General features: G+C 39.2%; 1 protein-coding gene across 3 annotated transcripts in view; it reads left to right on the forward strand.

Moving 5' to 3' along the window:
- Positions 1–22785, forward strand: part of GPAT3 (glycerol-3-phosphate acyltransferase 3) — a 61240-nt gene extending 38455 nt beyond the window's left edge. For all 3 annotated transcript variants that reach the window (XM_037530386.2, XM_054688268.1, XM_054688267.1), the window contains exons 5-12: positions 371–460; positions 1234–1327; positions 11379–11494; positions 13263–13318; positions 14093–14178; positions 14960–15088; positions 15846–15925; positions 21462–22785. In XM_037530386.2, the coding sequence (XP_037386283.1) occupies positions 371–460; positions 1234–1327; positions 11379–11494; positions 13263–13318; positions 14093–14178; positions 14960–15088; positions 15846–15925; positions 21462–21573 (763 nt within the window). In that variant the 3' untranslated portion in view covers positions 21574–22785. The remainder of the gene's footprint in view (positions 1–370; positions 461–1233; positions 1328–11378; positions 11495–13262; positions 13319–14092; positions 14179–14959; positions 15089–15845; positions 15926–21461) is intronic.
- Positions 22786–25470: the final 2685 nt, after the last annotated feature.

A 25470-nucleotide genomic window follows, 5' to 3' on the forward strand; every position in this document is an offset into this window, starting at 1 on the left:
TTCCTTCCTTCCTTCCTTCCTTCCTTCCTTCCTTCCTTCCTTCCTTCCTTCCTTCCCTCCTTCCCTCCTTCCCTCCTTCCTTCTTTCTTTCTTTTTTGACTTTTGAGTTGATGATATTTATTTTTTTAATTTTTAATTTTTTTAAATTTTAAATTTAAATTAAAATTTTTTTTTTTTTAATATCTAGGCTGCTTTCTGTAAGTTCTTTCCTATATGCCTTGGACCAGACTATAAGAACTGAGCTGTGCTTGTGTTCCTGAACACAGTGTGCTCCTGTGAGGGAGCACATTGACATTTTCATTGCATTGTTCCTTAGAAATGCCCAGAACTGCATAATAAAGTGTTTTGTTTTGTTTTTTTTTCCCTTCAGCCTCAAAAACTGGCTGAGTGAACTGGTCCACCTGACTTGCTGCCGGATCTGTGTGCGGGCTCTCTCTGGAACCATTCACTATCATAACAAGTGAGTGTCTGCTGACTTTTGCATTTTTCTAGGTAAATCCTGTATGTAATACAGTGGCTGAGAGGAAGCAGGTAAAATAAAAGTCCTTCCGGTGTGTTTATCCTTTCTACTTAGAGTGTTACAGACATATGATGCCAATAGTTTTTTGTAAATAAAATTTTATCAGAACCCAGCTGCGTTAATTTATTTACATATTTTCTGTGGCTTCCTTTGTATGAAAACACCAAACTCCTGTAGTTTTGACAGAGACCAGCTGATTTTCAAAGCTTAAAGTAATTACTATTTCAACCATCATAGGAAAGGTTTGCCAACCTCTCCTCTAAGGGGTGGGAGGAAGGAAGCTATAGTAAGTTTACTCTGTTGATCACCATGAAACCATTAAAAGTGATGTTTATGAAGATGGCAATAACATGAAAATATTTGTGATAAAATAAGTGAAACTTAATGTATCACAAAATCTATTAAAGTTGTGGAATCTTTGTAATGCAGTCTAATATTTTAAAATTATTTTTCATCATAAAAGGAAAATATGACAAAAACAACAACAAATATATATAAAAAGAATGCCATCGGCCCCTTCTCCCATTCTCTTACCCTACCCTCATCATACTGCCTAGAGATAAACTTGTTAGACAGACATAAGTACTTCCATATTTTATTCCCTTAATGTACTTCTTTAAAAAGGCAGAGGGGAGGATGAATCTCTATATGCTGTTCTGCAAATACAGAACATTTTTTCATGGCTTGGCACTTACAATTGTTTGTAATTGCAGGCAGTATCGACCTCAGAAGGGAGGCATTTGTGTGGCCAACCATACCTCCCCAATAGATGTTCTGATCTTGACCACAGATGGGTGCTATGCTATGGTAAGAGCAGCTAATTGACATTTCATTGTAGTTGCATATTTTATGGATTGCCCAAGCTTTTGATATGTTTTGGCATGAATTAGAGTTAGTTTCATATCAGAGAATGACTGCATCATACTACTGGAACTAAATAAGTTATGTAATATATTCGCATGAGGAATATATATTACAAGACAAAGAAAAAAAGTAAGTTTTTAAAGTAGTAAAAGATTAACTTATTAAAAATGTAGACATAATTGAAGTTGATCAGACTTTGTAAAGTTGAATTCATCTTGCTTATAAGAACCCTGCATGATTTAATGACACTTTTGAGACATTAAAATCTTCCTCTTCAGAGTTGTCCAAATCCCTTATCAGCCAATTAGTTCTGTCTTAGAGAGGTGTATGCAATTAAAAAAAAAAATATGGCTCTTTAATAATTCTCAAGCAAGAAAGGCAAATATTTATAATACATTGCCTTTCTCATTTCTTGCCTACATCCCCAAAGAAAAGGTAACAAAACGAAACCCAACAATGAAACATAACCCACAGTAAAGTCAAACACTCCAAAAACTCTTTTTGTGTGGATGAACCACACTCTGGCATTTTTTCAATTTTTTTTTTTTTTTTTTTTTTTTTGCATAGAAAAGCTGGGTTGTAGGCCAGAAGTGCTGGGAGTGTTGGGAGTGGGAGAATTAACCAGAGGCAGTGTGGGGAGCAGAACTGGCGGATTTACTGAAATACATCGTTAAGGTGAGCAGTGACTCAGACAAGAGAGGTCTGCTGCCCCATATATGGGTTAGCAACCTGACTGGGAATTGAACTTAGGCCTTAGGGGTAATAGTCCTGAGAATTAACCCCTTGGCCACCAGGGAGACCCTCAAAATTTTGTTTTCTACTAGCTTTAAGAATTTGTCAAGATTTCCTTCGTCGTCTTTATATAGGTAAATGTTGAAAGGTAACTAAAATGTTCTTTTCTGCAGGTGGTGAATATGCCCTAAGTCAGTGTGTGGAATAGAATGATGAGGAAGGTCTCAGGGAGTCTTCTTCTTTTCATATCTCCTGGTGGTTGCTTAAGCTTCAAAGAGACCTGATGGTTTTAATTTTGTTTGTCAGCTACAGCGACTGATAGTTGTGGTCTACTGTGCTTCTCTGGAAAGGCATTTGAAGGTGCCAACATTAAGTTTCTGCTGTTGGAAGGAGTTAGGGGCTGTAGGCACATGTATTGGTGTTTGACTCACCATAGATTATATGGTAATTGAAGGACCTGTGTAGAAATTCTAAGTTATGGCCAGATATTTAATTAGTCTAAAGCATAATTTCAGATCTCTAACCCTTGGGCAACAAATTTTAATGCGTTATGAAATTTCTCAGAGTTGTGGAGTTGTTTCTCAACCTAAGGAAAGTTTAACTGCTTCTGAAAAGATTTATGGAAATTGGTAGTACTTAATCTTTTTTAGGTCAGGAGTCAGTTAAGAATTATGTATACCTTTTTAAGCAAAAACGTGTGTACATTGTATAAACACAATTGGTGTGTAATTTCCAAGTGTTCATGGATTCCCCCAAAGCCCATCTAAGGATTCTCATGTAAGCAATCTTTGACAGACTCCAGCACAGTTTTGGGAGTATAGAAAATCTTTGTATCTATGTGAGCAATCCTTTTCACAGCTATTATATTTGACATTCCCATAACCTAGTGAGGTTAAAATTCAGATTTTGTTAAACATGAGAAAACTGAAGCTCAGACCTTTTAGGTCACCTGCCATTTAATTCACTCAGTGTTGTGATTAACAAAGAGTTAAGTATAACTCATTTGTGACTAAGGGCCTCAATTTTTTTTTAAAGATTTTATTTATTTATGCATACAAGATCTGGGGTACGGACCAGAGGTGTGGGGGGTGAGGGGATTCACCAGAGACAGTGGGGAACAGAACAGGCAGAATGCCTGAAACACACTGCTGAGGGGAGCAGTGGGTGAGTCAAGAGAGGTCTGCTGCACCATGTGGGTTGCTCCCTGGCTGGGGATCGAACTTGCGCTGCAGTGGCTATGGACAGCTTCATATGTTGTGTCCTAACCCCTTGCGCCACTAGGGAGGAGGGGCCTCAAAATTTTGTTGACATTTTCCATGGTTTGGGGTATAACTCTAACTACAATATTAACAAAGTTTTAGAAAAGCACAGTAACTGTGAACTTTCCAGTGGGCTGAGTGATAGAAATCTTGGCCAGCCAGATTTAAATCAAGAGCAGTGAAGGGCAGAAGTGGGAGGAAACTGTACACTAACCTCCAAAGTCCTGTTCGGCTTCTTTTGGCTAAATATAAACTATGTATCTGAAGAAGATTCACGATCTCTTCTCAGTGACTTTTCCAAAGTCTTTTTCTTTCCTCATAAATAATGAACTCTACTTTTTTTATAATTTAGAAATATTTTCTAACTTAGGGAGAAGCTGTAATAAATTGTTACATAGAACATTCATATGCCTTTTATCGACACTAACCTGTTCATATGTTTTACCCTATTTGCTTTATCTTTGTGTTCATACACACTGCCTTTCTCTCTCTGTCTCTACATAACACTGTGTGTAAATATTTACATATTTAAACATATTTATGTTTAATATTTATTCTAACATTAACATAATATTAGAAATCTGAGTTTCAAGCAATACATCCAATTCTTAGGTTCTTTCTTGCTTTCCTGAAATCCCAAATTTGTATTACATTTTTTTTCAGAGTAAAACCCCTGTTTCCTGACAATATTAACATATTTGCTTTCTCAATCTTATAATATATTTAAAATTATGTCAGAGTTGCTTCACCTGTCTTACTACAAAAAACAAATGTATCAAAAGAATTCAGGGTATTTTGCAGGTCTTCTTGCTACCCCACCAAGACTGGAGATGTGTGGTCAAATACTATCTTGGTAAATGTTCCTTTATTCATTTGTAATACACTTGGGTTAGTTTCAGTTTGTTTTCACTTTGTTATTATCATTCTTGTTGATTTATTTTTTGAATATGTCAGACATTGACATGCTTCTAGATGTCAAAAGTAAACAAAATATGTATACACATAGAAGTGTACCTTCTTCCATTTTGCCCTATCCTTGTGGCTTCCATCTTCATTGGTTTTGGTGATTATCCTTTCTTTGTTTTATAGAGATCACCAAATATATGAGATTGTTTCCCTTTTCTGTCTTAGACAAAAGATAGCGTACTATATTTGCCTTTTTGCACATTTTTTTCGTTTAACAATATCATAGAGATCAACCTTATTCTTTTCCCATTTGCATAATACTCCATGGTGTATATTATCTAATTCCTTATGTTTGAACATTTGGATAGTTTCCAACATTTCATAATTAAAATAATGCAGCAATATGCACATGTATTTTCATTTTGTTGGAGGGATTTATTCACAATGAATTCCTAGAAATGAAATTATTGAGTTGAAGGATAACCACTGATGTAATTTTATTAGGTGTCAAATTTCCTTTTGTAGCTATTATGTTACCCATCCCCATAGTGTAAGAGAATGCTCATTTCACAGAGGCTTGACTGAGAGCGTATTGTCAAGCTTTTGAATCTTTGTCAGCCTGATAGCTGAGAAATGACACTTCAGTGTAGTTTTTTTTTTTTTAAATTGTTTTTCCTTAGGTAGAGTCTTAGCTGTTTTTTTTGTTTTTTTTTTTTTAAGATGTATTTATTTATTTATACAAGCACTAGGTACAGTCAGAGGCGCGGGAGGGTGAGAGAATTCATCAGAGCCAGAGTGGAGAGCAGAACAGGCAGAGTGACGATGTATACTGCTAAGGGGAGCAGTGGGCAGCAGGAGAGGTCGGCGCACCATGTGGGACGCTCGCCTGGCGGCCAGGGATCGAACCGGCGCTGCAGAGGCTGCAGGCAGCTTCGCAACCCAGCGCTCAACCGCTGTGCCACCAGGAAGGCCCTCAGTGTAGTTTTAATTTGCATTTTTAAAAATCTTGACTAAATTGAAAAACCTCTATGTTATGCAGCAACGTAACTTAAAATTCAAAGATGCTAGGGGAAAGAATCAGACTTTTGGGGATGCCCAACTAAATGTTAGGCAGGAAGATGGTGGATCCTTGATTCATTACTTTCTCCAGGAACATTGAGGATAGGTGTCTGGAGGGCACAGCCATATCTAGGATAGAGAGCTGCAGACATGAGGAACAGTGTTTCAGCAGGGAGAAGAGACAGAAACCATTGGAAGGTATAGGAGAGACAGAGAAACAGTCAGGAACTAGTGGGGATACTGTCCTTCACCCACTGAATCTTCCGGGCTCTCTTGGAGTCCTGGCCTAGGGTGGAGAGTACACACTTCTGAGTGAGAGCATAACTTGTTCAAAAAGGGCACCCTGGCAGCTGGTGACTGGGTTTTGACAATGGAGAGAGCACTCATCTGTCTCCCATGCAATCTCTTGGCTCCTTTGGCTCTTGGGCCTGCTTTGGTGAGTCAGCAGGGGCTCTTCCTAGCATGATCTCTGGTGCTTCTCTATTCCAGTACTTCCCTGATCCATCTCCAAGCATATTGTTCATAGTCTTGTCTGCAGGGATGCCTGGATAACAGTAGAAAACTGGGATGATAACCCATCCCTCCACTGTATGACCCATCCCTCCACTGTATGACTGTATCTCACACTGTATGATTTTCAGACCTATGCCAAATGGTCATAGTCTATAAATGATTACAGTAAACACAGCCTGCAGAGCAAGAGAATCCCAGGTTTTTGTTGCCCACCTGGGGGAGCTGGCAGAGGTGCTAATCTGGATCTGGTGTGATATCTTGGACTTTCCTGCTTTAGCACTTTCCTGCTCCACAAGAGAGTACAGACTCTCGAGGCATGTTGCTTGTAGCCTTCTCTGCAGAGGGCTCCTGGACATGCTTCAGGAAGCCCCACCCACTCTTCCCTTATATGTGACTTTCAGGCAGGCTCCCATCATTTATATCCAGAAATGGCTAGTTTCTGTGTGCCCAGCCTGTGAACAAAGGGCATCCTTATTGCTTGGTGGCCAGTATGTGGAGTCAAGAGTGGTAGCCACCTTCCTTAGTGTGTTCTTTCAAACTTCCACTGAAGTTCCCAACTTGTTACTGCTGAAGCATGTAGGACTCCTGGGGTGAAGATCTAAAACAGCAGAGTGGGAAGACAAATAAGCAAAAAAAAAAAAAAAAAAAAAAAAACAGAACAAAATACAACACTGGAAACTTGAGACTTCAAGGAAATATGACACCACAGGAGAGATCAACTTTTCAAATTCCAGCCACAAAGATATCAGAAATACAACCAATGAACAGAAAATAGAAATTGATGATTTAAATAAGAAAATAAGGGACTTGCAATGTGCAAAAAAGACTAGCAGAGGAGATAAAACATGCTGCAGAAAGCTATGGAAGTATACTAGATCAAATAGAGCATTGAGTCAGTGACCTTGAAAATCATAATGCATAAAAGACCTAACTGGAAGAAGAAAGAGAAATAGGGAGAGAAAAATGAAGAAACACTTTGAGATTTACATGACTCCAATAGGAAAGTCAGCATAAGAATAATTATCTGAGAGAGAGAAGGGAGGAGAGAACTTATTCAAAGAACTAAGGAAAACTTCCCAAACCTGGTGAATGAAATAAATATACAAGTCCAAGAATCTAAAAGAATTCCTGGTTATCTAAATGCAGTAAGAACTACATGTAGGCACATAGTTGTGAAACTAATGAGAGCTCAAGACAAGAAAGAAAATTGGAGGTAGCTCGGAACCAAAAGCAGATAAACTATAATGGAAATCCTATAAGGCTGATATCAGACATCTCAGAAGAAACTCCAAGAACAAGGAGAGAATAAAGCAATGTACTCAAAATACTTAGTGATAAAAAAATTGCCATATAAGAATACTATATCCTGTGAGACTCTCTTTTAGATATGAAGGAGAAATAAAGGCCATCCCAGATGAGCACAGAAACTGAGGAAGTTTGCCAACACTAGATCTTCTGTGCAAGAAATGTTGAAAGGGCTCTCCTACTTATTTATTTATTTAAAAAAAATATTTGTTTATTTATGCATACAAGAACTGGGGTATTGGCCAGAGGTGTGGGGGTTGAAAGGATTCACTGGAGACAGAATGGGGAGCAGAACAGGCAGACTGACTGAAATACACTGCTGAGGGGAGCAGCGGGCGAGTCAGGAGAGGTCTGCTGCACCATGTGGGTAGCTCCTTGGTCGGCCGAGGATGAAACTTGTGCTGCAGAGGCTGCAGACAGCTTCATAGGTTGCATCTTAACCCCTTGCACCACCAGGGAGGCCCAGGGCTCTCCTATTTAAATAGAAGAGAAGAAAAGACACAAGCCATGAACAAGGAAATAGAACTAGAAAACTAAAGACAAAATAGCAATCACAAATCCTCATATATCAATAGTCCTCATATATCAATACCTTAAATGTAAATGGACTGAATTCATCAAATCAAAAGGCACAGAACAAAACCTATCTTTTTGCTGTCTCCAGAAGACCCATTTGACCTACAAAGATAAAAGTAAATTTAAGGGGGCCTCCCCCGGTGGCACAATGGGTTGAGCGCAGCGCTGTGAAGCTGTCGGCAGCCATGAAGCACAGGTTCGATCCCAGCCGGCCAGGGAGATACCCACAGGGCGTGGCAGACCTCTCCTGTCTCGCCTGCTGCTCCCCTCAGCAGTGTACTTAGGTCTATCTGCCTGTTCTGTTCCCTGCTCTGTCTCTGGTGAATTCTTACCCTCCTGCACCTCTGGCCTGTACCCCAGTTCTTGTATAAATAAATCTTTTTTAAAAAAAGTAAATTCAAGGTAAAAAGTTGGGGAAAAATCCTATAAGCAAAAGTGACGACCTCAGAATACAGGGACAGATCTATTTATATATATATATTTTTTTTTATAGAGGCATGTTTTATTTATTTATTTATTTTATTTGTTTGTTTTTTTTGTTTATACATGCACTGGGTACAGTCAGAAGCGCGGGAGGGTGAGAGAATTCACCAGAGCGGGGAGCAGAGCAGGCAGAAGGACCGAAGTACACTGTTGAGGGGAGCAGCGGGTGGCAGGAGAGGTCTGCGTGCCTTGTGGGACCCTCCTCTGGTGGCCGGGGAGCAGCCGGGGATCGAACCGGCGCCGCAGAGGCTGCGGGCAGCTTCGCAACCCAGCGCTCAACCGCTGCGCCACCGGGGAGGCCCAGGGACAGACCTATTTATATTAGATAAAATAGACTTCCAGTTAAAGAAGGTAATGAGACAGAGATGGAAAACTATGTAATAATTAAGGGATCAACTCATAAGGAACACATAATACTCATCAATATTTATGCACCAATTGAAGGAGTATAAAAATATATATGACAACTATTATAAAATCTGAAACCAGACATTGGGAACTACACAATAGTTGTAGACTTCAACACTCCACTTTCAGAAATGGACAGAGCAATAGGCAAAATCAACAAGGAAATAATGATTTTAGACCACATGGACATTTGTACCCCCCCCGAGAATTGATTATGCATTCTTTTCAAATGCACATAGAATATTCTCCAGGAAAGACAATATGTTTGGTCACAAAACAGGAGTCAATAAATTCATGAAGATTGAAAGCATATGAAATATCTTCTCTGATCAAAATGGTATCAAACTTTAAATCAACCACAAAGACAAAGCAGGAAAAACCCAATATGTGGACATAGAACAACATAATTAATGAGGAAATCAAAGTAGAAATTAAAATATATGTGGAAACAAACAAAAATAATGATACAAACTTTTAGGATTTATAGAACATGACAAAAAACAGAAGTGAGGGAAGTATATAGCAACATAGGCCACATCAAGAAACAAAAAAGAGCCCAAATAAATAACTTCACCTCTCACCTTAATGAACTTAAAAAGAACAAACAGAGCCAAAGTTGTTGAATTAAGGAAATAATAAAATGTAGAGCAGAAATAAATGAAACAGATAAAAAAAAGTCCAACATTATGATGAAAACAAAAGCTTGTTCTTTAAAAAAATTAACAAAATAGATGAACCTCTACCTAGATTAACTAAGGAAAAAAAGGGGAAAATGCTAATAAATAGGAACTGAAACAAAACAAAAATTACAACAGATATTTTGGAAATACAAATGAGTGCAAGAGATTACTATGAACACCCGTATGCCAGTAAGTTGAATAATCTAGACAAAATGGACAACTTCTTAGATATATACAGCCTTCTAAAACTGAATGAGGAAGAAATAGAAAGACTGAGCAGAGCAATGACAAACAAGGACATTGAAACAGTAACAAAATTATTTCCAAAAACCAAAAAGGCTAGGCCCTGACAGTTTCATGAGTGAGTTCTACTGAACCTTCAAAGACAATATCCATCCTACTCAAACACTTCCAAAAATTGGGAAAGAGGGAATCTTTTCAAACTCATTCAATTGGACAGCTTCACTCTGCTATCAAAACCAGACACAAATATCACTAAAAAGTTACAGACCGATATCTCTGATGAACAAAACTCAAAAATCCATAACAAAATATTAGCAAACAAAATACATTAAAAAAATCATACATTTTGACCAAGTAGGATTTATTCTGGAACACAAGGACAATATAACATCAGAAAATCAGTCAGTATTTACTACATCAACAAAGGGAAAGATTAAAACCATATGACCATATCAATAGATGCAGAGAAAGTATTTGATAAAATTCAATATCAATTTCTGAATTAAACCCTCACAGAAACTGGGAATAGATGGAAAATACCTCAAATGACATAAGCCATAAAAGATGAACCTACAGCTAACATCATACCAATACTGAAAGACTGAAAGCTTTTCCTCTAAGATCTGGTAGAAGGCAAGGATATCCACATTTAGCACTATTATCAGTTCTGCAAGTCTTAGCTAGAGCAATTGCACTGGAGCCCAAAGTGGGAAAAAAGAAGTAAAACTATCACTGTTTGCATATTACATACAGGCGATAATATACATAGACAACCCTAAAGACACTGCTAAAAAATGAATTGAAATAGTAACCCTTGCATCCAAAAGAATTAAATACCTAAGATTAAGCTTAATAAAGGAGATGAGGACCATTATAATGGAAATGATAAGGGATTGTTAAAAAAAAAAGACAACAAGCAAAAAAGGGAAAGATATTCCCAGCTAATGAATTGGAAGAATTAACATGGTAAAAATGGCCATCTTACCCAAAGCAATATACAATGCAATACAATCCATATCAAGGGCCCAAAGAAATTCTTGAAAGACATGGAACAAATATTACTGAAATTCATTTGGTACCACAAAAGACCCCAAATAGCTAAAGCAGTTCTGACAACAAAGATTAGTGGTATCACATTCCCAGACTTCAAACTATACTACAAAGCTCTAGTAATTGAAACAATATGGTACTAGACCAAAAACAGACCCACAATACAATGGAATAGAATTGAGAGCCCAGAAATAAATCCTTATGTATATAGACAGTTTCTGACAAAAGAGCCAAGAGTACACACAGGAGAAGTCTCTTCAACAAATGGTATTGGGAAAACTGGACAGCCACAGACACAAAAGAATGAAGCTAGATTATCTCACACCTTACTTAAAAATTATGGCTACCTTGGTGGTGGGTGTGGTGTGGTTACATGCATCTCAGGAGGAGTGATCTTATGTTTCTGGGTCACATGAGAATATTATGAGACTATATTACTTTAAAAAAAATTGTTAAAGTCTTAAAACTTTTCATTAATATTTCATATTATTTCACAATATAGGTTTTCTGAAAAAAATAAAAATCAAAAGAAGAATTAAATAAATTGACATTTTAAGAACATTTAAAAGACATTTCAAAATTCAAAAACATTTTAAGAACATCTTTTGCTTACATTTGACCATTCATACCCTTTGAACAGATAAGAACTTCCATCAGCGGAAGAGGGCCAATCTTATATTTGAGTGAGGAATAGGAACTTATTGGTACTAAAAAAACCCAAAAGCTTTCTTTGAACAGCTGTGCCTTTACATTTTTCTCTTTTTCTCATGGTACTTCTAGGTTGGCCAAGTTCATGGTGGATTGATGGGAATCATCCAGAGAGCTATGGTCAAGGCTTGTCCACATGTCTGGTTTGAACGCTCAGAAATGAAGGATCGACACCTGGTTACTAAAAGGTTAGCAGTCATCACCTGACTTAGTATTAATTGGGGTATCCTAAGAACCAATAAACCTTGGCCTTCCTGCCAAAGAGGGCACAGCAACACTAAGGATTAAAAAACTAAAGCATATGGAGAGCTCTTTGTGGTTGGCTTTTTCTGGTGAATCACTTGTTTTAGGTAAATTAAAAAAATTTTAATTCTGTAGTCATAGTGGGATATATGTGACAAGATTAGAAGACCGTAAGTCTGTATTAGCTGTGACTTGGATATAGTGCAATCACTGGATTTTTAAAGTTAAAAACTGCTGCCTTAAATCTTAAATAACTGTCAAATAAATAGATAAGCGACTTAGTTTTTGCTGAATGACCTAATGGTCATGTAAATCAGCTACACACAGCCAAGGCTAATGCTGTTTATAGAAGAGGAGAAGAAGGAATTTCTGTGCTTAGGTGAGCTCCCAGAAACCTTTGTTGGAGGAAGCAGCTTTTTGCTGAAGACCTTTAATTGAAGATACTCTGGTCTATACTTCTGTGACCACAGGTGTAGGCCATGCTTTTAAGAGTGAAATGAGAAGTACTTGTTGAAATCTGTTTAAGGTTAAAAAAAATTGTTCCTCATCATGAGATTATTTAGCAATAGGACACTGGCACCTGTAATCTGTCCATCTCAACTTTACCACCTTTTGGAGAGCATTTGGGAATGTAAGGCTGACGGCAGGGAGGCTTAAGTATGGAATAACCTGCATCAGTCTCAGCTTTATGGTGCATATTTCATGGGATAAATCAGCTTGACTCAATTAAGAAATCTTCTTATACTTTTTGACCACAAGGCAGACAGATCCAGCAATCAATATTCCCATTTTTCAAATGAAGAAATATAGGTACATGGAGAAAGGTGTCATGCTGCACTATTGTCTAGCATTCTTTGAAAAGAGTAGGCAGTGGTCTCCCCTGGTGGTGCAGGCGGTTGAGCGCAGTGCTGTGAAGCTGTCTGCAGCCTCCACAATGTGGGTTTGATCCCGGCTGGCCGGCAAGAATCCCACATGGCACAGCAGACCTCTTCTGTCTCGCCCGCTGCTCCCCTCAGCAGTGTATTTCACTCAGTCTGCCTGTTCTGCTCCCCGCTCTGTCTCTGGTGAATCCTCTCACCCTCCCGCCTGTACCCCGGTTCTTGTATGCATGAATAAATAAATCTTTAAAAAAACAATAAAGGTATGTTTAGTGCTGCTAAAAAAAAAAATCCAGATATTTAAAAAAAAAAAAGAAAAGAAAAGAGTAGGCAGAATGCACTGTGAATCCCTCATGTTGGAAGGAGAGATATTGAAACAGCTACCCTTATACTCTGTAAGAAAGGGATCAACTTGAGTTTATTTCCTTTTCTGGTATTTCTTTTTGGTTTACAGTTACATTTGTGTTATAAAAGTAAAGAATACCAATGAGGGCTTCACTCTCTTGCTCTCTATTTTTTTTTAAAGATTTATTTATTTATGCATACAAAAGCTGGAGTACAGGCCAGAGGTGTGGGGGTGAGAGGATTCACCAGAGACAGAGTGGGGAGCAGAACAGGCAGATTGACCAAAATACACTGCTGAGGGGAGCAGTGGGCAAGTCAGGAGAGGTCTGCTGTCCATGTGGGTTGCTCCCTGGTGAGCCGGGTGATCGAACTTGTGCTGCAGAGGTTGCAGACAGCTTCATTAATTGCATCTTAACCCCTTGTGCCATGAGGGAGGCCCCCTCTCTTTCTTCTTAAAAGTAGAATTTTGATGCTTTATTTTTCTTTACAGACTACAAGAACACATTGCTGATAAGAAAAAATTACCCATATTAATCTTTCCTGAAGGTAAGAAGGAACACCAGGCTACAGTTGATAACATGAAGCACCAAAAATGTCTAAGGAGTTGGATTGTTCTAAACTTGGCATTCTTCTTCCAAATCTCTGTTCTTCTATTGGAATAGAATGGGCTCTCTGAGCTAGCCATTCTCTTTTGAGATTTGATAAAGGACATGGTGCCTTTTTGATTTTAAGAGTTTTTTTGGGGGTAATGACCTTAGAAATGTATTGACCATATATACTTTTTAAACATTTATTTATTTATGCATACAAGAACTGGGATACAGGCCAGATGCGCAGGAGGGTAAGAGGATTCACCAGAGACAGAGTGGGGAGCAGAACAGGCAGATTGACTGAAATACACTGCTGAGGGGAGCAATGGGTGTGTCAGGAGAGGTCTGCTGTGCCATGTGGGTAGCTCCCTGGCTGGGGGTTGAACTCATGCTGCAGTGGCTGCAGATAGCTTCATAAGGTTGCGTCTTAGCCCCTTGTGCCACCAGGGAAGCCCGGCCATAATTTTTTAAAGGTCTTTATTTTAAACATATTGAATAGTCCCTTATTGCCAATAGAAATTCAGTAATAAAGTATAGATTTGTCATGAAATCTGCTTAGATGAGCCCAGTTACTACTTAAGCAGGAATTGATTTGTGCAATGGTAGTAAACTATCTGTGAATTTTTGTGATTTGACTATTTTAAATAAAAATAGTTTCTTTAAAAAATTTCTTCAAAAAATGGCGACTTTTAAAAATATTCATCACCGCCCCTCCTTGATGTCCATGCAGGAACTTGTATCAACAACACTTCAGTCATGATGTTTAAAAAGGGAAGCTTCGAAATTGGAGGAACCATACATCCTGTTGCAATTAAGGTAAAATGGATACCACCCTCCCATTTCTGCAAACAAATAGAGACAGAGACCTGGTACATTTTATTTTGATAATAATTTCATTTTTTTTTTTTAAGATTTATTTTTATTTATTTATATAAGCACTGGGTACAGTCAAAAGGGGGGAGGGTGAGAGAATTCACCAGAGCCAGAGCGGGGAGCAGAGCAGACAGACTGAAGTACACTGCTGAGGGGAGCAGCGGGCGGCAGGAGAGGTCTGCGCGCCATGTGGGACCCTCCTCCGGTGGCTGGGGAGCAGCCGGGGATGGAACCGGTGCTGCAGAGGCTGCGGGCAGCTTCGCAACCCAGCGCTCAACTGCTGCGCCACCGGGGAGGCCCAGATAATAATTTCAATTTTGAAATTTGCAGTAGTAAGGAGCACTTGTATACTCTTTCCTCAGATTCACCATTGTTTACATTTTGCCCCCTTACTCAATCCTCCTCTCTCTATTGATAAATGTATCCTTAGGGGCTATTGTGCCAAGGCCTGAGCAGAGGACAGACATACTGATTGCAAATCAGATACTGCTCCTGCTTTCACCAGCCTTCCAGTGAAGTGGAGAGACAGATATTTTAGAATTGTGTAATCCTTTCTTGGTGTAGGCCTTGGGGGCTCTGGTCAGAGAGCTTGGTTGATTACATTTCTATCAAACAGAGTAGCTTTTCTTTTTTTCTTGGAGTCCAGTAGAGATAATTGACCTTGAAAACATTGACACGGATAAGAGACGGTACCATGACTGGGATGTGTTTTCTTTTTTCTTAGTATAACCCTCAGTTTGGTGATGCATTTTGGAACAGCAGTAAATATAATATGGTAAGCTACCTGCTTCGAATGATGACCAGCTGGGCCATCGTCTGTGACGTGTGGTACATGCCCCCCATGACCAGAGAGGTAATGACAGATAACAGCTGGCCTTTGGTGTCTTATCTAATCAGATAAACACTAGAAATCCTTAACCTGACACTCCCTTCTTCATATCTTCAAAAACTGAATTTCTTTTCTGCTTTTTCAGCAAATGTGTCATTTTCCTTTTTCTTTTTTTAAGATTTATTTTATTTATGCATACAAGCTGGGTGTAGGCCAGGATGCTGGGGCAGGGTGAGGGAGTGAGAGGATTCACCAGAGACAGAGTGGGGAGCAGAACAGGCAAATCTACTGAAATACACTGCTGAGAGGAGAATTGGGCAAGCCAGAGAGGTCTGCTGTGCCATGTGGGTCTCCTCCTTGGCTGGGGCTTGAACTTGTGCTGCAGTGGCTGCGGATAGCTTCACAGTGCTGACATTTAACCCCTCGCACCACCAGGGAGGCCCAAATGAGTCATTTTTCAATGACTTCCTACCAAGTTATTATATATTCAGAGATTATTCTCCATTGTAGTTTTTACAACTGCTGTTGGTTTATTGTGGAATGTTAATACCTTACATAAGATTGACAAAGAATATAATATGTGCACATGATCAAATATTAAACAATAAGCATTAAATTTTTTGGTAGAACATATAACATTTGCTAAGGTTGAGACTAGAACTTATTTGAAACTAAAATGTGAATCTTATATTTTAAAACAAATCTAAATGATTATGAGACATTTAAGGCATTATTTGAAAACTATATTCAGAAATACTTTGTATATATTTTTATTTTCCAGGAAGGAGAAGATGCAGTTCAGTTTGCTAATAGGGTGAAGTCTGCTATTGCTGTGCAAGGAGGGTTGACTGAACTTCCCTGGTAAGAAATTTCTCAGAAGTACCATCACTTTTTTTAAACATTAAAAACCTTTTAATAATGTTGAAACTGTGGTGTCCTTAGTGGTATTTTCCTGTTTCTGTTTATCTTGCAAAAACATCAGGCTGGGTTTGTGAGAGTGAAACAATGGGACAAAAACATTCCTACATATTTTTTTTAAAGATTTATTTATTTATGCATACAAGAACTGGGGTATAGGCCAGACGTGAGGGGGTGAGAGACAGAGTGGGGAACAGACCAGGCAGATTGACTGAAACACACTGCTGAGGGGAGCAGTGGGTGAAACAGGAGAGGTCTGCTGCTCCTTGTGTAGCAGACTGTAGCTCCCTGGCTGGCTGGGGATCAAACTTGTGCTGCAGAGGCTGTGAATAGCTTAATAGTGCTGTGCTTAACCCCCTGCACCACCAGGGAGGCCCTCCTACACATTTTAAACAAAGAAAAAAATGGATTTTTCATAATTGGACAAATTGTGTTTCAGCGTGCGGGCCCAGAAAAATGTTTGCTGACTCAAGGGACCTTAGCCATGAAGGAGGGAGCTAGAAGCCAGGCTCATAGTCAGATGGACGACATTCGGAAATGAGAGGCACCCGATTTTTTTGTAGTTCTAAATCTAACTTCCAGTTACACCTCGATTCAGCAGCGAGCAACCAATCAAGCTCTACCAACTTGCATTGTTAAAATATTTTCTTTGTTCTCCACCCACTTCCCAATGTGATCACCTTCACCTACATAGATGGGGAGGAGATTTCACTATTTCTCCTGGCTCCTTGCTTGTGACTTGCAGCAAACGTTCCCTACTCCAAACGTCAGTGTTTCCGCATTCTAACCTTAGCTGTGCATCAGACACACGAAACTGAGTGTGTAAGGCTGCTGTGTCAGCCAGGAGTTTTAGGTCTGTGGTGGGCTCGCCAGGTTCGGGTTGGACACTCAGAAAGTCTTAGCAGCTGCCCGGCAATGTTAGCCCAGGGGACTTCCCTTAATTGTCGCTCCCACGGTGCTGGCCACCCTTCTCACAAAGCAGTCTGGAGCAGGGAAATGCCTGACCTTTACTCCACCTTCCACTCTACATTTTTTGGGTGTCACCTTGGCATGCTTGGCTGCAGAATTCTTCTCCCCATTTGTTTTGATCTCCTATGCCTCTGGGAGATAATTGTTAAACTGTGAGGGACCTTTGTTTGGGGGAGTGATAGGGAATTGTGGGACTCCTTTTTAGATTCTTCAGGGTTTGGATACTTATGTATGGGTCTTTGCTGTCTCTGTTGCTTTTTTTTTTTTTTTTTTTTTTGTCATGGGTAACTCTAATTCAATTGCAGCCCGACTCAGCTGCTTCCTTGCAAACTGAGCGCTTCTCCCTTCTGTGTGTTGTTCATCTGGTCATGAGCCTAGCTTCTAGTTCCCTCCTCTGACTATTTTCACCCAGGCAATGAGAGAGCTACTTGAGGTACAGCGATCACTTTTCTGGACCTGTGCTCTGAAACACAACTTGTCATCTTATAAAATATCCATTTTCTTCCTTTAAAAATGTATAAGGGTGTTTTTGTGCCATTGTTTCACTTTTACAAGCCCACTTTGCTGTCCTTGCAAGATAAGCAGAAACAGGATATAGTTAGGTTTAGAACTATGGTTTTGATGTTATTATGTTATGTAGCATTTTATACAGAATGACAATGGCTTAAACAAGATAGATATTTATCCCTCTTACTTAAATAGAGGCAGTTCAGGCTGGAATAACAGCTCATTCTGTATTTTTCTACCTTCTTTATGACTTTATGGTCAGGGCTGGCTGCTCCAGGCATACTGAGTGTTAGTGCAGATATCTAGCAGGGAGGAATAAAGCAAGAGGACACCTCCATCTCTTGGATGCAGGCTGGAGGAGCGGGCATACCACTTCTGCTGTGTCCTGTGGCTGGGACCGAGTTGTGTGATGATAATAACTAGTTGTAAGGATGCAGGGGAGATGGAGTCTTTGTTCTGTGTGAGCATAGTCTTAGCTAAAATGTAGGGTTCTGTTACTGAAGAAAGGTAGAATAGATTTGAGGGTGAGGAATGGATCCTGGGAGGCAAGGGGCAGCTTACAGACTTGTTCATATATAACTCTACCTATAGCTATATTAAAGAAAACTTGGAAGAAAGAAAACAATGAAATATTTTAGTTATGATAGCTATGGCTTTAGTTTGTTGAGAAAGATTGAAAGTAGGTGAGTGTATTAGACTGCCCAGGCTGCTATAACAAAAAAAGACTGGGTTGTTTAACAGAAAATTCTTAGAGTCTAAAGGTTGGAAGTCTGAAGTCATGGTGCCAGCTGGTTGGGTTCTGGTGTGAGTCCTCTCTACCTTTCGCTCACACATGGCCACATTCTTGCTGTTGCTTTAGGATCTCTTCTTTGTGCAAGCAGAAGGGCAGGTAAAGAGAAAGAGAGAGAGAGAGAGATCTCACGAGGGTGTACAGAGCCCCTCTCTGGTGTCTCCTCATGAAAGAGCACTGAACCCCATCTCCAAATACCATCACATTGGGTGTTAGAGCTTCAACATATGAATTTCAGAGAGACATAAGCATTAGTCTGTATCAGTGAGGGTTAACTATTCCTATATTATAATGAGAGATTAAATTCTTATATACATGCAGATATTACATTAGAAGGTGGGCAGAAAACAGTTCATACTTCTAGTCCTGAAAATTAAATAAAATCTCTACTGTTTTGTTGTTTAAAAAAACACTTTACATGAGAAATTCATGGGAGACAATTGTAGGAATGTTCTAGAAGCAGGAATGGACTTAGGCTGTTGTTAAACAGGCAACCCAGAACCTCTGAACCAGCAGAGGCACGCAGGATTGTTTAGGGATTAAAGCCTTTAAAAATTGGGCTAGCATCCCCGGCTGCTCCCTGGCCACCGGAGGAGGGTCCCGCATGGCGCGCAGACCTCTCCTGCCGCCCGCTGCTCCCCTCAGCAGTGTACTTCGGTCTTTCTGCCTGCTCTGCTCTCCGCTCTGGCTCGCTCTGGCTCTGGTGAATTCTCTCACCCTCCTGCGCTTCTTACTGTACCCAGTGCTTGTATAAATAAATAAATAAATAAATAAATAAATAAATAAATAAATAAATAAATCTTTTAAAAAAAAAATTGGGCTAGCTGGATTCTTTAACTTCTTTACACAAGGGTGGGGGAATCTCTAAAATACCTTATCCACTCACATTTCTTGAATGCACATAGTTTCACCCCAGAAAGCCTATTGTAGGAATCCATTCTGCTAATTAACAAGCCACCAATGTCTGCAGCTGGAAACATATTTCTAAAATCCATTATGCTAATTAACAAAGGCCATGAAGTTGATGGGAGATAAAATTAGGGGAAGCCTTGCAGTAGCATTTCTGGATTAAATGCTTAGCTGACTAACCCCCTACTATGAGCTCTTGGTATAGGGCGAGTAGTTGGCCCTTAGACCAAAAGTAGGGTTAAGATAGGTTAAGGCTAATATTGGTATTATATTATCTAAGCTGGAATATGTTGAGATCTTTCATAACATCATGAAATGATGGGCTTACAAATGCCCTGGCTTACAAGGTCTTGGATCACAGATAACCTTGTGATCCACGGTCATGTTGTACTAGCTTCCTTTTTATTCATTGTTTTCTATTCTTTACCCCCTTCCTTTTACCTGAATTCCCAGCCCTGCTCCGGCCCTGAAGTCATTGTGAAAAGCTAGCAGAGGTGACCTCAGACACCAAAGAAAGGAAGAAAACATTAAGAAATAAAAACAGCTTGGGGAAGTCAGCCACAGACATCAGACAGACTCTAGATCAGATTGCTTAAACAAATTCCATCACAAATAACCTCAGCGTTTTTCAATTTCCTTTTGTCAGGTCTTATGCAATTTGACAATAAAGGATGAGTTTTAATTACCTTGCCTATTCTCTGAAAAGAAAATAGACCCATTGCTTTTCCCATGCAAATACCCATTGCATTTATTTATGGGTAAATGGTAAGTAGACCCATTTACCCATAAGGTAAATGACCCATTAGGTATGAATTAACTGTAGGTTGGTTTTTAATCCTACATTGAATGAGAACTTAATTGTATCATTCTGAACTGACTTTTATATATGATTGTTCCTTCTAAGCACTAAGATTTGCTGCCACTGCAACAGATGAGAAGTCAAAACAGGTGTTTAAAGCAGTAGTAGGTTTACTGAGTGCTGGGGAAAATTTGAGTAAAAGTAATATCAGAATGCTCAAGGGCAGATTTTGCTAACTTTATGTTGTTGACCTTGTCTTTAGAAAAGGAGGAATGGCCCTCTTGTCTCTCCCGCCCACCCTTCTTTAGTTCTTACTATTCAGAGTTCAGTGCATTTAGATACAAGAGGCTTTTGTGGATAATTCAGGAGAAGTAGTGATAATTTATAACCTTGCTTTATGAAAATTTTCTACAACTGGACCCCTGGAGGATTTTGTGCACTGCAGTCGGTTGTTTTAAGTTGAGGATTTATTGGTGGATGGTGTTTTTGGATTTGACTCTAGAGTCAGAATTGTAGGTCTCAGGCAGGTATCTGAGGTCAAGTTCTGTCTTTCTGGCATTGAGTTCACCGGCTAACCTATGACCATCCATTCATCATCGTTAGAGAACATGCAGTAAACATTTGTGCTAAGTTGGGTTAAAATTAAACAGGCACAGTGTAAAGCAAGCAAATTCTCAGTCTACACTCTCTCATAGGAGTTAAATCTGAAGTATTAAATTAGGAGAGGCATGGTGGCCTTAGATAGTTGAGTCTCCTCCCAGCCCTTTCAGTTTGTTTCTTTGTGTTGTCCAAAGAAGGAAAGGCATGCAGAGTTCTTATAGCTCAAACAGGTCTGTATTTTTACCACCCTGTAGAGAATTCAAAGATTCACATGCTCTGAATTCAGAAACACTGCTCACATGGGCACTAACTGGTAGTTGCATGCAGTTTATGATTTTGTTATTTGTTTCATTCTGAGTCACTTTTGGAATATGGAAGATTAGAAATACTGGAAATATAGGGTGCTTTAAAATACAACTTGTGAAAATTAGGATTAGATTTTTTTTATTATGGTTAATCTATTGATCCTTAAGGGATTTACCCACACATATACATTTCCCCCATCATTTTCTGAGCATCTGTTTAAAATTTGCCTGATGATTTTTTAGTAAGTACCTTGATTAGATGAAAAAATAACAGTAGTATTCTGCTTTCCTTGGGGAAGAAGATAGATAAATAACCGTAGTTTGAATGTAATGTCCAAATAGTGAGTACAGCAGCCCTAACTTCTAAAAAGAAACTGGTTGGGATATTATTCTTTGCTTTAACCAGTCTTGAGAGACTTTGTTCCTTCTTCTGGTAAGAAGGAGAGAAGGACTGGGTCTTTCTGCTTCAGAATCCAGGGTCCTTTGCCCTATTGCTAATCAGACACATATGTGGCAGGATACCAGGCAGCACGTATTAATAAGTAACTCTTTCAAATCACTGCAGTGAGTATCTTTATTTATTTGCCTTTGATTTCCCAGGGATGGAGGCCTAAAGAGAGCAAAGGTGAAGGACACTTTTAAGGAAGAGCAGCAGAAGAATTACAGCAAGATGATTGTGGGCAATGGATCTCTCAATTCAGAATCGGACTGAATCAGAATCTTTGGAGATCAAATGTGGCTTCCCAGAATTAGCCTTTAAAAATGGAATGTGTGTGTGTGTGTGTGTGTTCTTCTTCTTCTTCTTCTTTTTTTTTTTTTTTTTTTGAGGCAAGGGAGGCATTTATTTGTTTGTTTTATTGTTTTTTATTTGTAATCTCTTCTACCGGAGGATTGTCTCTACCTCTATGCCAGGGGCGGGACCCATGGGCTTTTGTTGTTCTAGCGCTAGCCCCATGAGTTGTTTAAATTCAGGGAGTTTACTGAATTTAAACAGATTCTGCCTTTTGTGAAATGATTGTGTTATTGTTGATTGAAAGAAATATTTATACAGAAAAATGTACTTCTAAAACACTACTGGAACTTACTGTTTTTGGAACCCATGGGTATGTAATTATCAAGAAAAAAACAATTCCCAAACTCTCCTTTCCCAGTTCTCTTTCTCACTCCCTTTCCTCCTACCCCCTCCAATCACTTGGGGTGTGGTGTGGGTGACATCCAAGCTCACGGTTAAGGTCACGGTTCTGATCTAGTGCAAGGTTGAAAGGAGGAATAAAGGTTGCTATTTAGGAGAAAGGACAACTTTGTGATCTCTTGATAAGAGTTGAAAGAAACTGTCAATATTTTTTCTTAGAGTGTTAGATGAGAACAGTTGTTTGGTGAACTTTACCCAACTGAAGTAAGCCCAAGTGTGTGTATGCATTTATACACAGGCAACTTTCGAACACACACTTTAGCCGTAACATGTGCTGAAGTTTTTCATTTTCCTTGTTTGTATATTGAAGATCTATAACTAGTGTCTCCCTGTCTGCTTCTTTGTTTGAATTTGTAATCATATTTGCAAATAGGAGGAGCCTTTTACAACAGCAACAACAATCACGTGATGATCTCCAGCAGGAGCAGGTAAAAGCGTGCAGCCCTCCACCCCTTTGCGGTTTATTTCAGAACTTTCCCAGTTCTTAAACAGAAAAATGAGTGGCAAAATTACCTTTTGGGAAATGAGCCTTTAATTTTTTAAAGGGGAAATAAGTGTTTCCCAACTTACACAGATAAGCAATGTTTGATAGCAATATAATGCCATCGTCAACGTTGAAAGCATTCTCTCTCTTCTGGTAACCATGTACAGAATGTGAAACTGTCTTATGGTGAATATAAATAAATTCTATATTTTTAAATGTGTTTGGCATTGTTTTTTCCTCTCACCTCTACCCTTTTCTGATTTGGAGTAAAATTAAATTCTCTCATTTTACAAAATAGAATTGTTTGTTTTTATTTCAACAGCATCGATTTTATTGGACTGGAATCTCTGGTAAACAAGAACACGAACCATTGGTTTTGGTTTGTCTTTCTTTCTTTTCTTTTTTTTTTAATAGTCTAGTTGTCTGGACTCTGACCTTGTAGACTTTGCCTTGAGCAAGTCACAGACTTCAGATACTTTGTAGGTACACTCAGGCAACTGTCATAATAGAGACAGGTAACCTGGAGCAATGCTGCAGTGTATATTCCCCTTATCCAGCTGGATGGATCTGATCCAAAGGACTATTTGCAAGCAGGGTGGCTTCATGGTCAGCTACTCTACTGTTCTCAGACTGTTACAGGGCAACCCCAATATAAAACGGGTTGTCTGACAGTGGGTCCTCACCCACGCACTTAAAAGGGACTTAGTAATACTCAACTGCAGGCACACACAAAAGGTTAATAAAAGGTTTATTTACAAGGGAAGGGAAAATGAGGAAATGTACAACTCAGTGAGAAAATAGGGAGATAAAGTCTTAAATGCATCCTACCCGTTCCGCTGACATGGAGTCCCAAATGGCACTCTGAGAGCTGGCGGTGAGCCAAGAGCCGTGAAGTCAAGAGAGCCCCCCAAGGCCCACGTGTCTGGTTTTATACCAAACCTGGCTGCTTAACTCCACCCTCAGGTCTCAGCAACCCTCCCTTTGGTGATGATGGGATTTGTCTTTCCCAATGTCTTGATGGCTTTGGTCTGGAGTGGGGGTGGAGTCCACAAAGCCTGTATGGAATTAGCTCAGGACATCCTTTCCCCCTAACAAGACCACATCCACCCCTTTTTTCTTGCCCAAAGTTTTGCACCTTCAAAATTTGGCTGGGGTGATCTTGATTGAAAATCAGTATGTACCCTGGGGGTACATTTCATCTTTTCTCTGAAGTTTTTCTCATTTACTTTTCATAATTGATATAACGATTTAATCAATCCATTTTATTTATTAGTCCTCTTTCAGAAAAGAATAGTCATTTTATTTTGACATGATAAAATGTGTCTTCCCAAGAGCACTATGACAGTAACAATAGTGTCCCGTATTCACTAGAAAATAAAATGCTCTCAATCAAACATTTATGTCTTTGGCTTACACATCTAGTTTCCAATTTGTTCAGGAGTTGCCTTGTTATTGAAAATATTTACAGAAAGCAAATATTGTTCAGATTTAGCCTTTGTTCCCTAGAAATTTTTTTTTGCATTTATCCTTCCTAATATTTTATACCCACTTTAGTAATATTGTACATACATAGAAATATTGTGCATAGAGTTTCATCTAAACTTCTGCGTCTTCTGCAGTTGTAATGGGATATCAAAGTAGGTAATGTTTGGTAGAAAACTTTCATTAGATACATTTCATCCAACCCTTGCACAGATTCATTTGCTGAGTCTTGAGTTTGCCTTTTTAAAAAAAATTACGGGTCTGTGACTATGAACAGACGTCAGGTTTTAGGAATCCCTAGGGTTTCTGAAATATCCTGGCACGTGTTGGAACTAGAGGAACTGCCTTGTACTAGAGAGTGAAGGTATCAGATTACAGGGGAAACCGCCTGGATCAGAATCTGCTGCAAAGAACTGTCTTGAGGGACATTTTCCTGCATGAGCAGACTTCCCAGGCTTATGCAACCTCAGCTTGGTGATCTTGCTATTAGCCCTGTGTGCTTAGGTTGTACTTTGGGCATCTGTTGATATCTTACAATATATGATAAGGGTGTTGGTGTCTCATGACTACAGATAATGTGCTGTGGTCATGAGCATGGCCTTTTGACCAAGTTATTCTCATTTAGTGCTCCTGAAATGTGCTTTCACTGACCTAATGGGCTTCCTGCTAAACCTAAGCAGGTTATGATGGGAGGTGGGGTGAGATTTGGATTGGTACTGAAAGCTGGGGGCCTTAATAAGGATCTTGACAGAGCTGTGTGCTTGCTTTTTTTTTTTTAAAGTTGAAGTAATATTGATTTATCACATTATATAAGTTCCAGGTGTCTAACCTTTGAAAGTGAATACTATGTTACAGAATTCTAGTTTCCATCCATCATCCTACAGTTGACCCCTCTTACTGATTCACCCACATGCTTGCTTTTATTTTGTAATACTGGTTTCTAGTGGATTGATCTAAGTAGCATTTAATATTATTTTTTTAGAATAGGGGCCAAAATGAGTTGAGGAGTCATAAGACTGCTGATTGTGGCTCTAGCAGTCACTGGCTTTGAAGACTTTCATAATTTACTACTCTACTTCTCACTTCTTTTGATTGTGAAATTATGAATACACACATGTGCATGAAAGTATGCAGGTACAATTTAAGGGGCATAAGAACAAAATACCTGCATGTTCGTTACCCAGGATGATGCAGTAGAACATGAATATATCCTAGAAGGTATGAAACATCACAAATTACCTACCCATTTGCTGTCCATGGATAGTAGGGTGCTTGTGACTTTGCTGTAAACACTCGTTTATGTCTCCTGGCACAAGAGCTTCCCTAACTTGAATGTTTAGTAGGAATCTGCATTGTCGCATGGTAGAATATCAGTATATTCAACTTTCATGTTGAAAGAGCAAACTTTCCAAAAGGGCAGGACCATTTTATACAACCCAACAGCAGTGTGA

This window comes from Talpa occidentalis, unplaced genomic scaffold, assembly GCF_014898055.3.
Source record: "Talpa occidentalis isolate TD23 unplaced genomic scaffold, MPIMG_talOcc4v2.1 talOcc4.6, whole genome shotgun sequence".
Taxonomy (NCBI): Eukaryota; Metazoa; Chordata; class Mammalia; order Eulipotyphla; family Talpidae; genus Talpa; species Talpa occidentalis.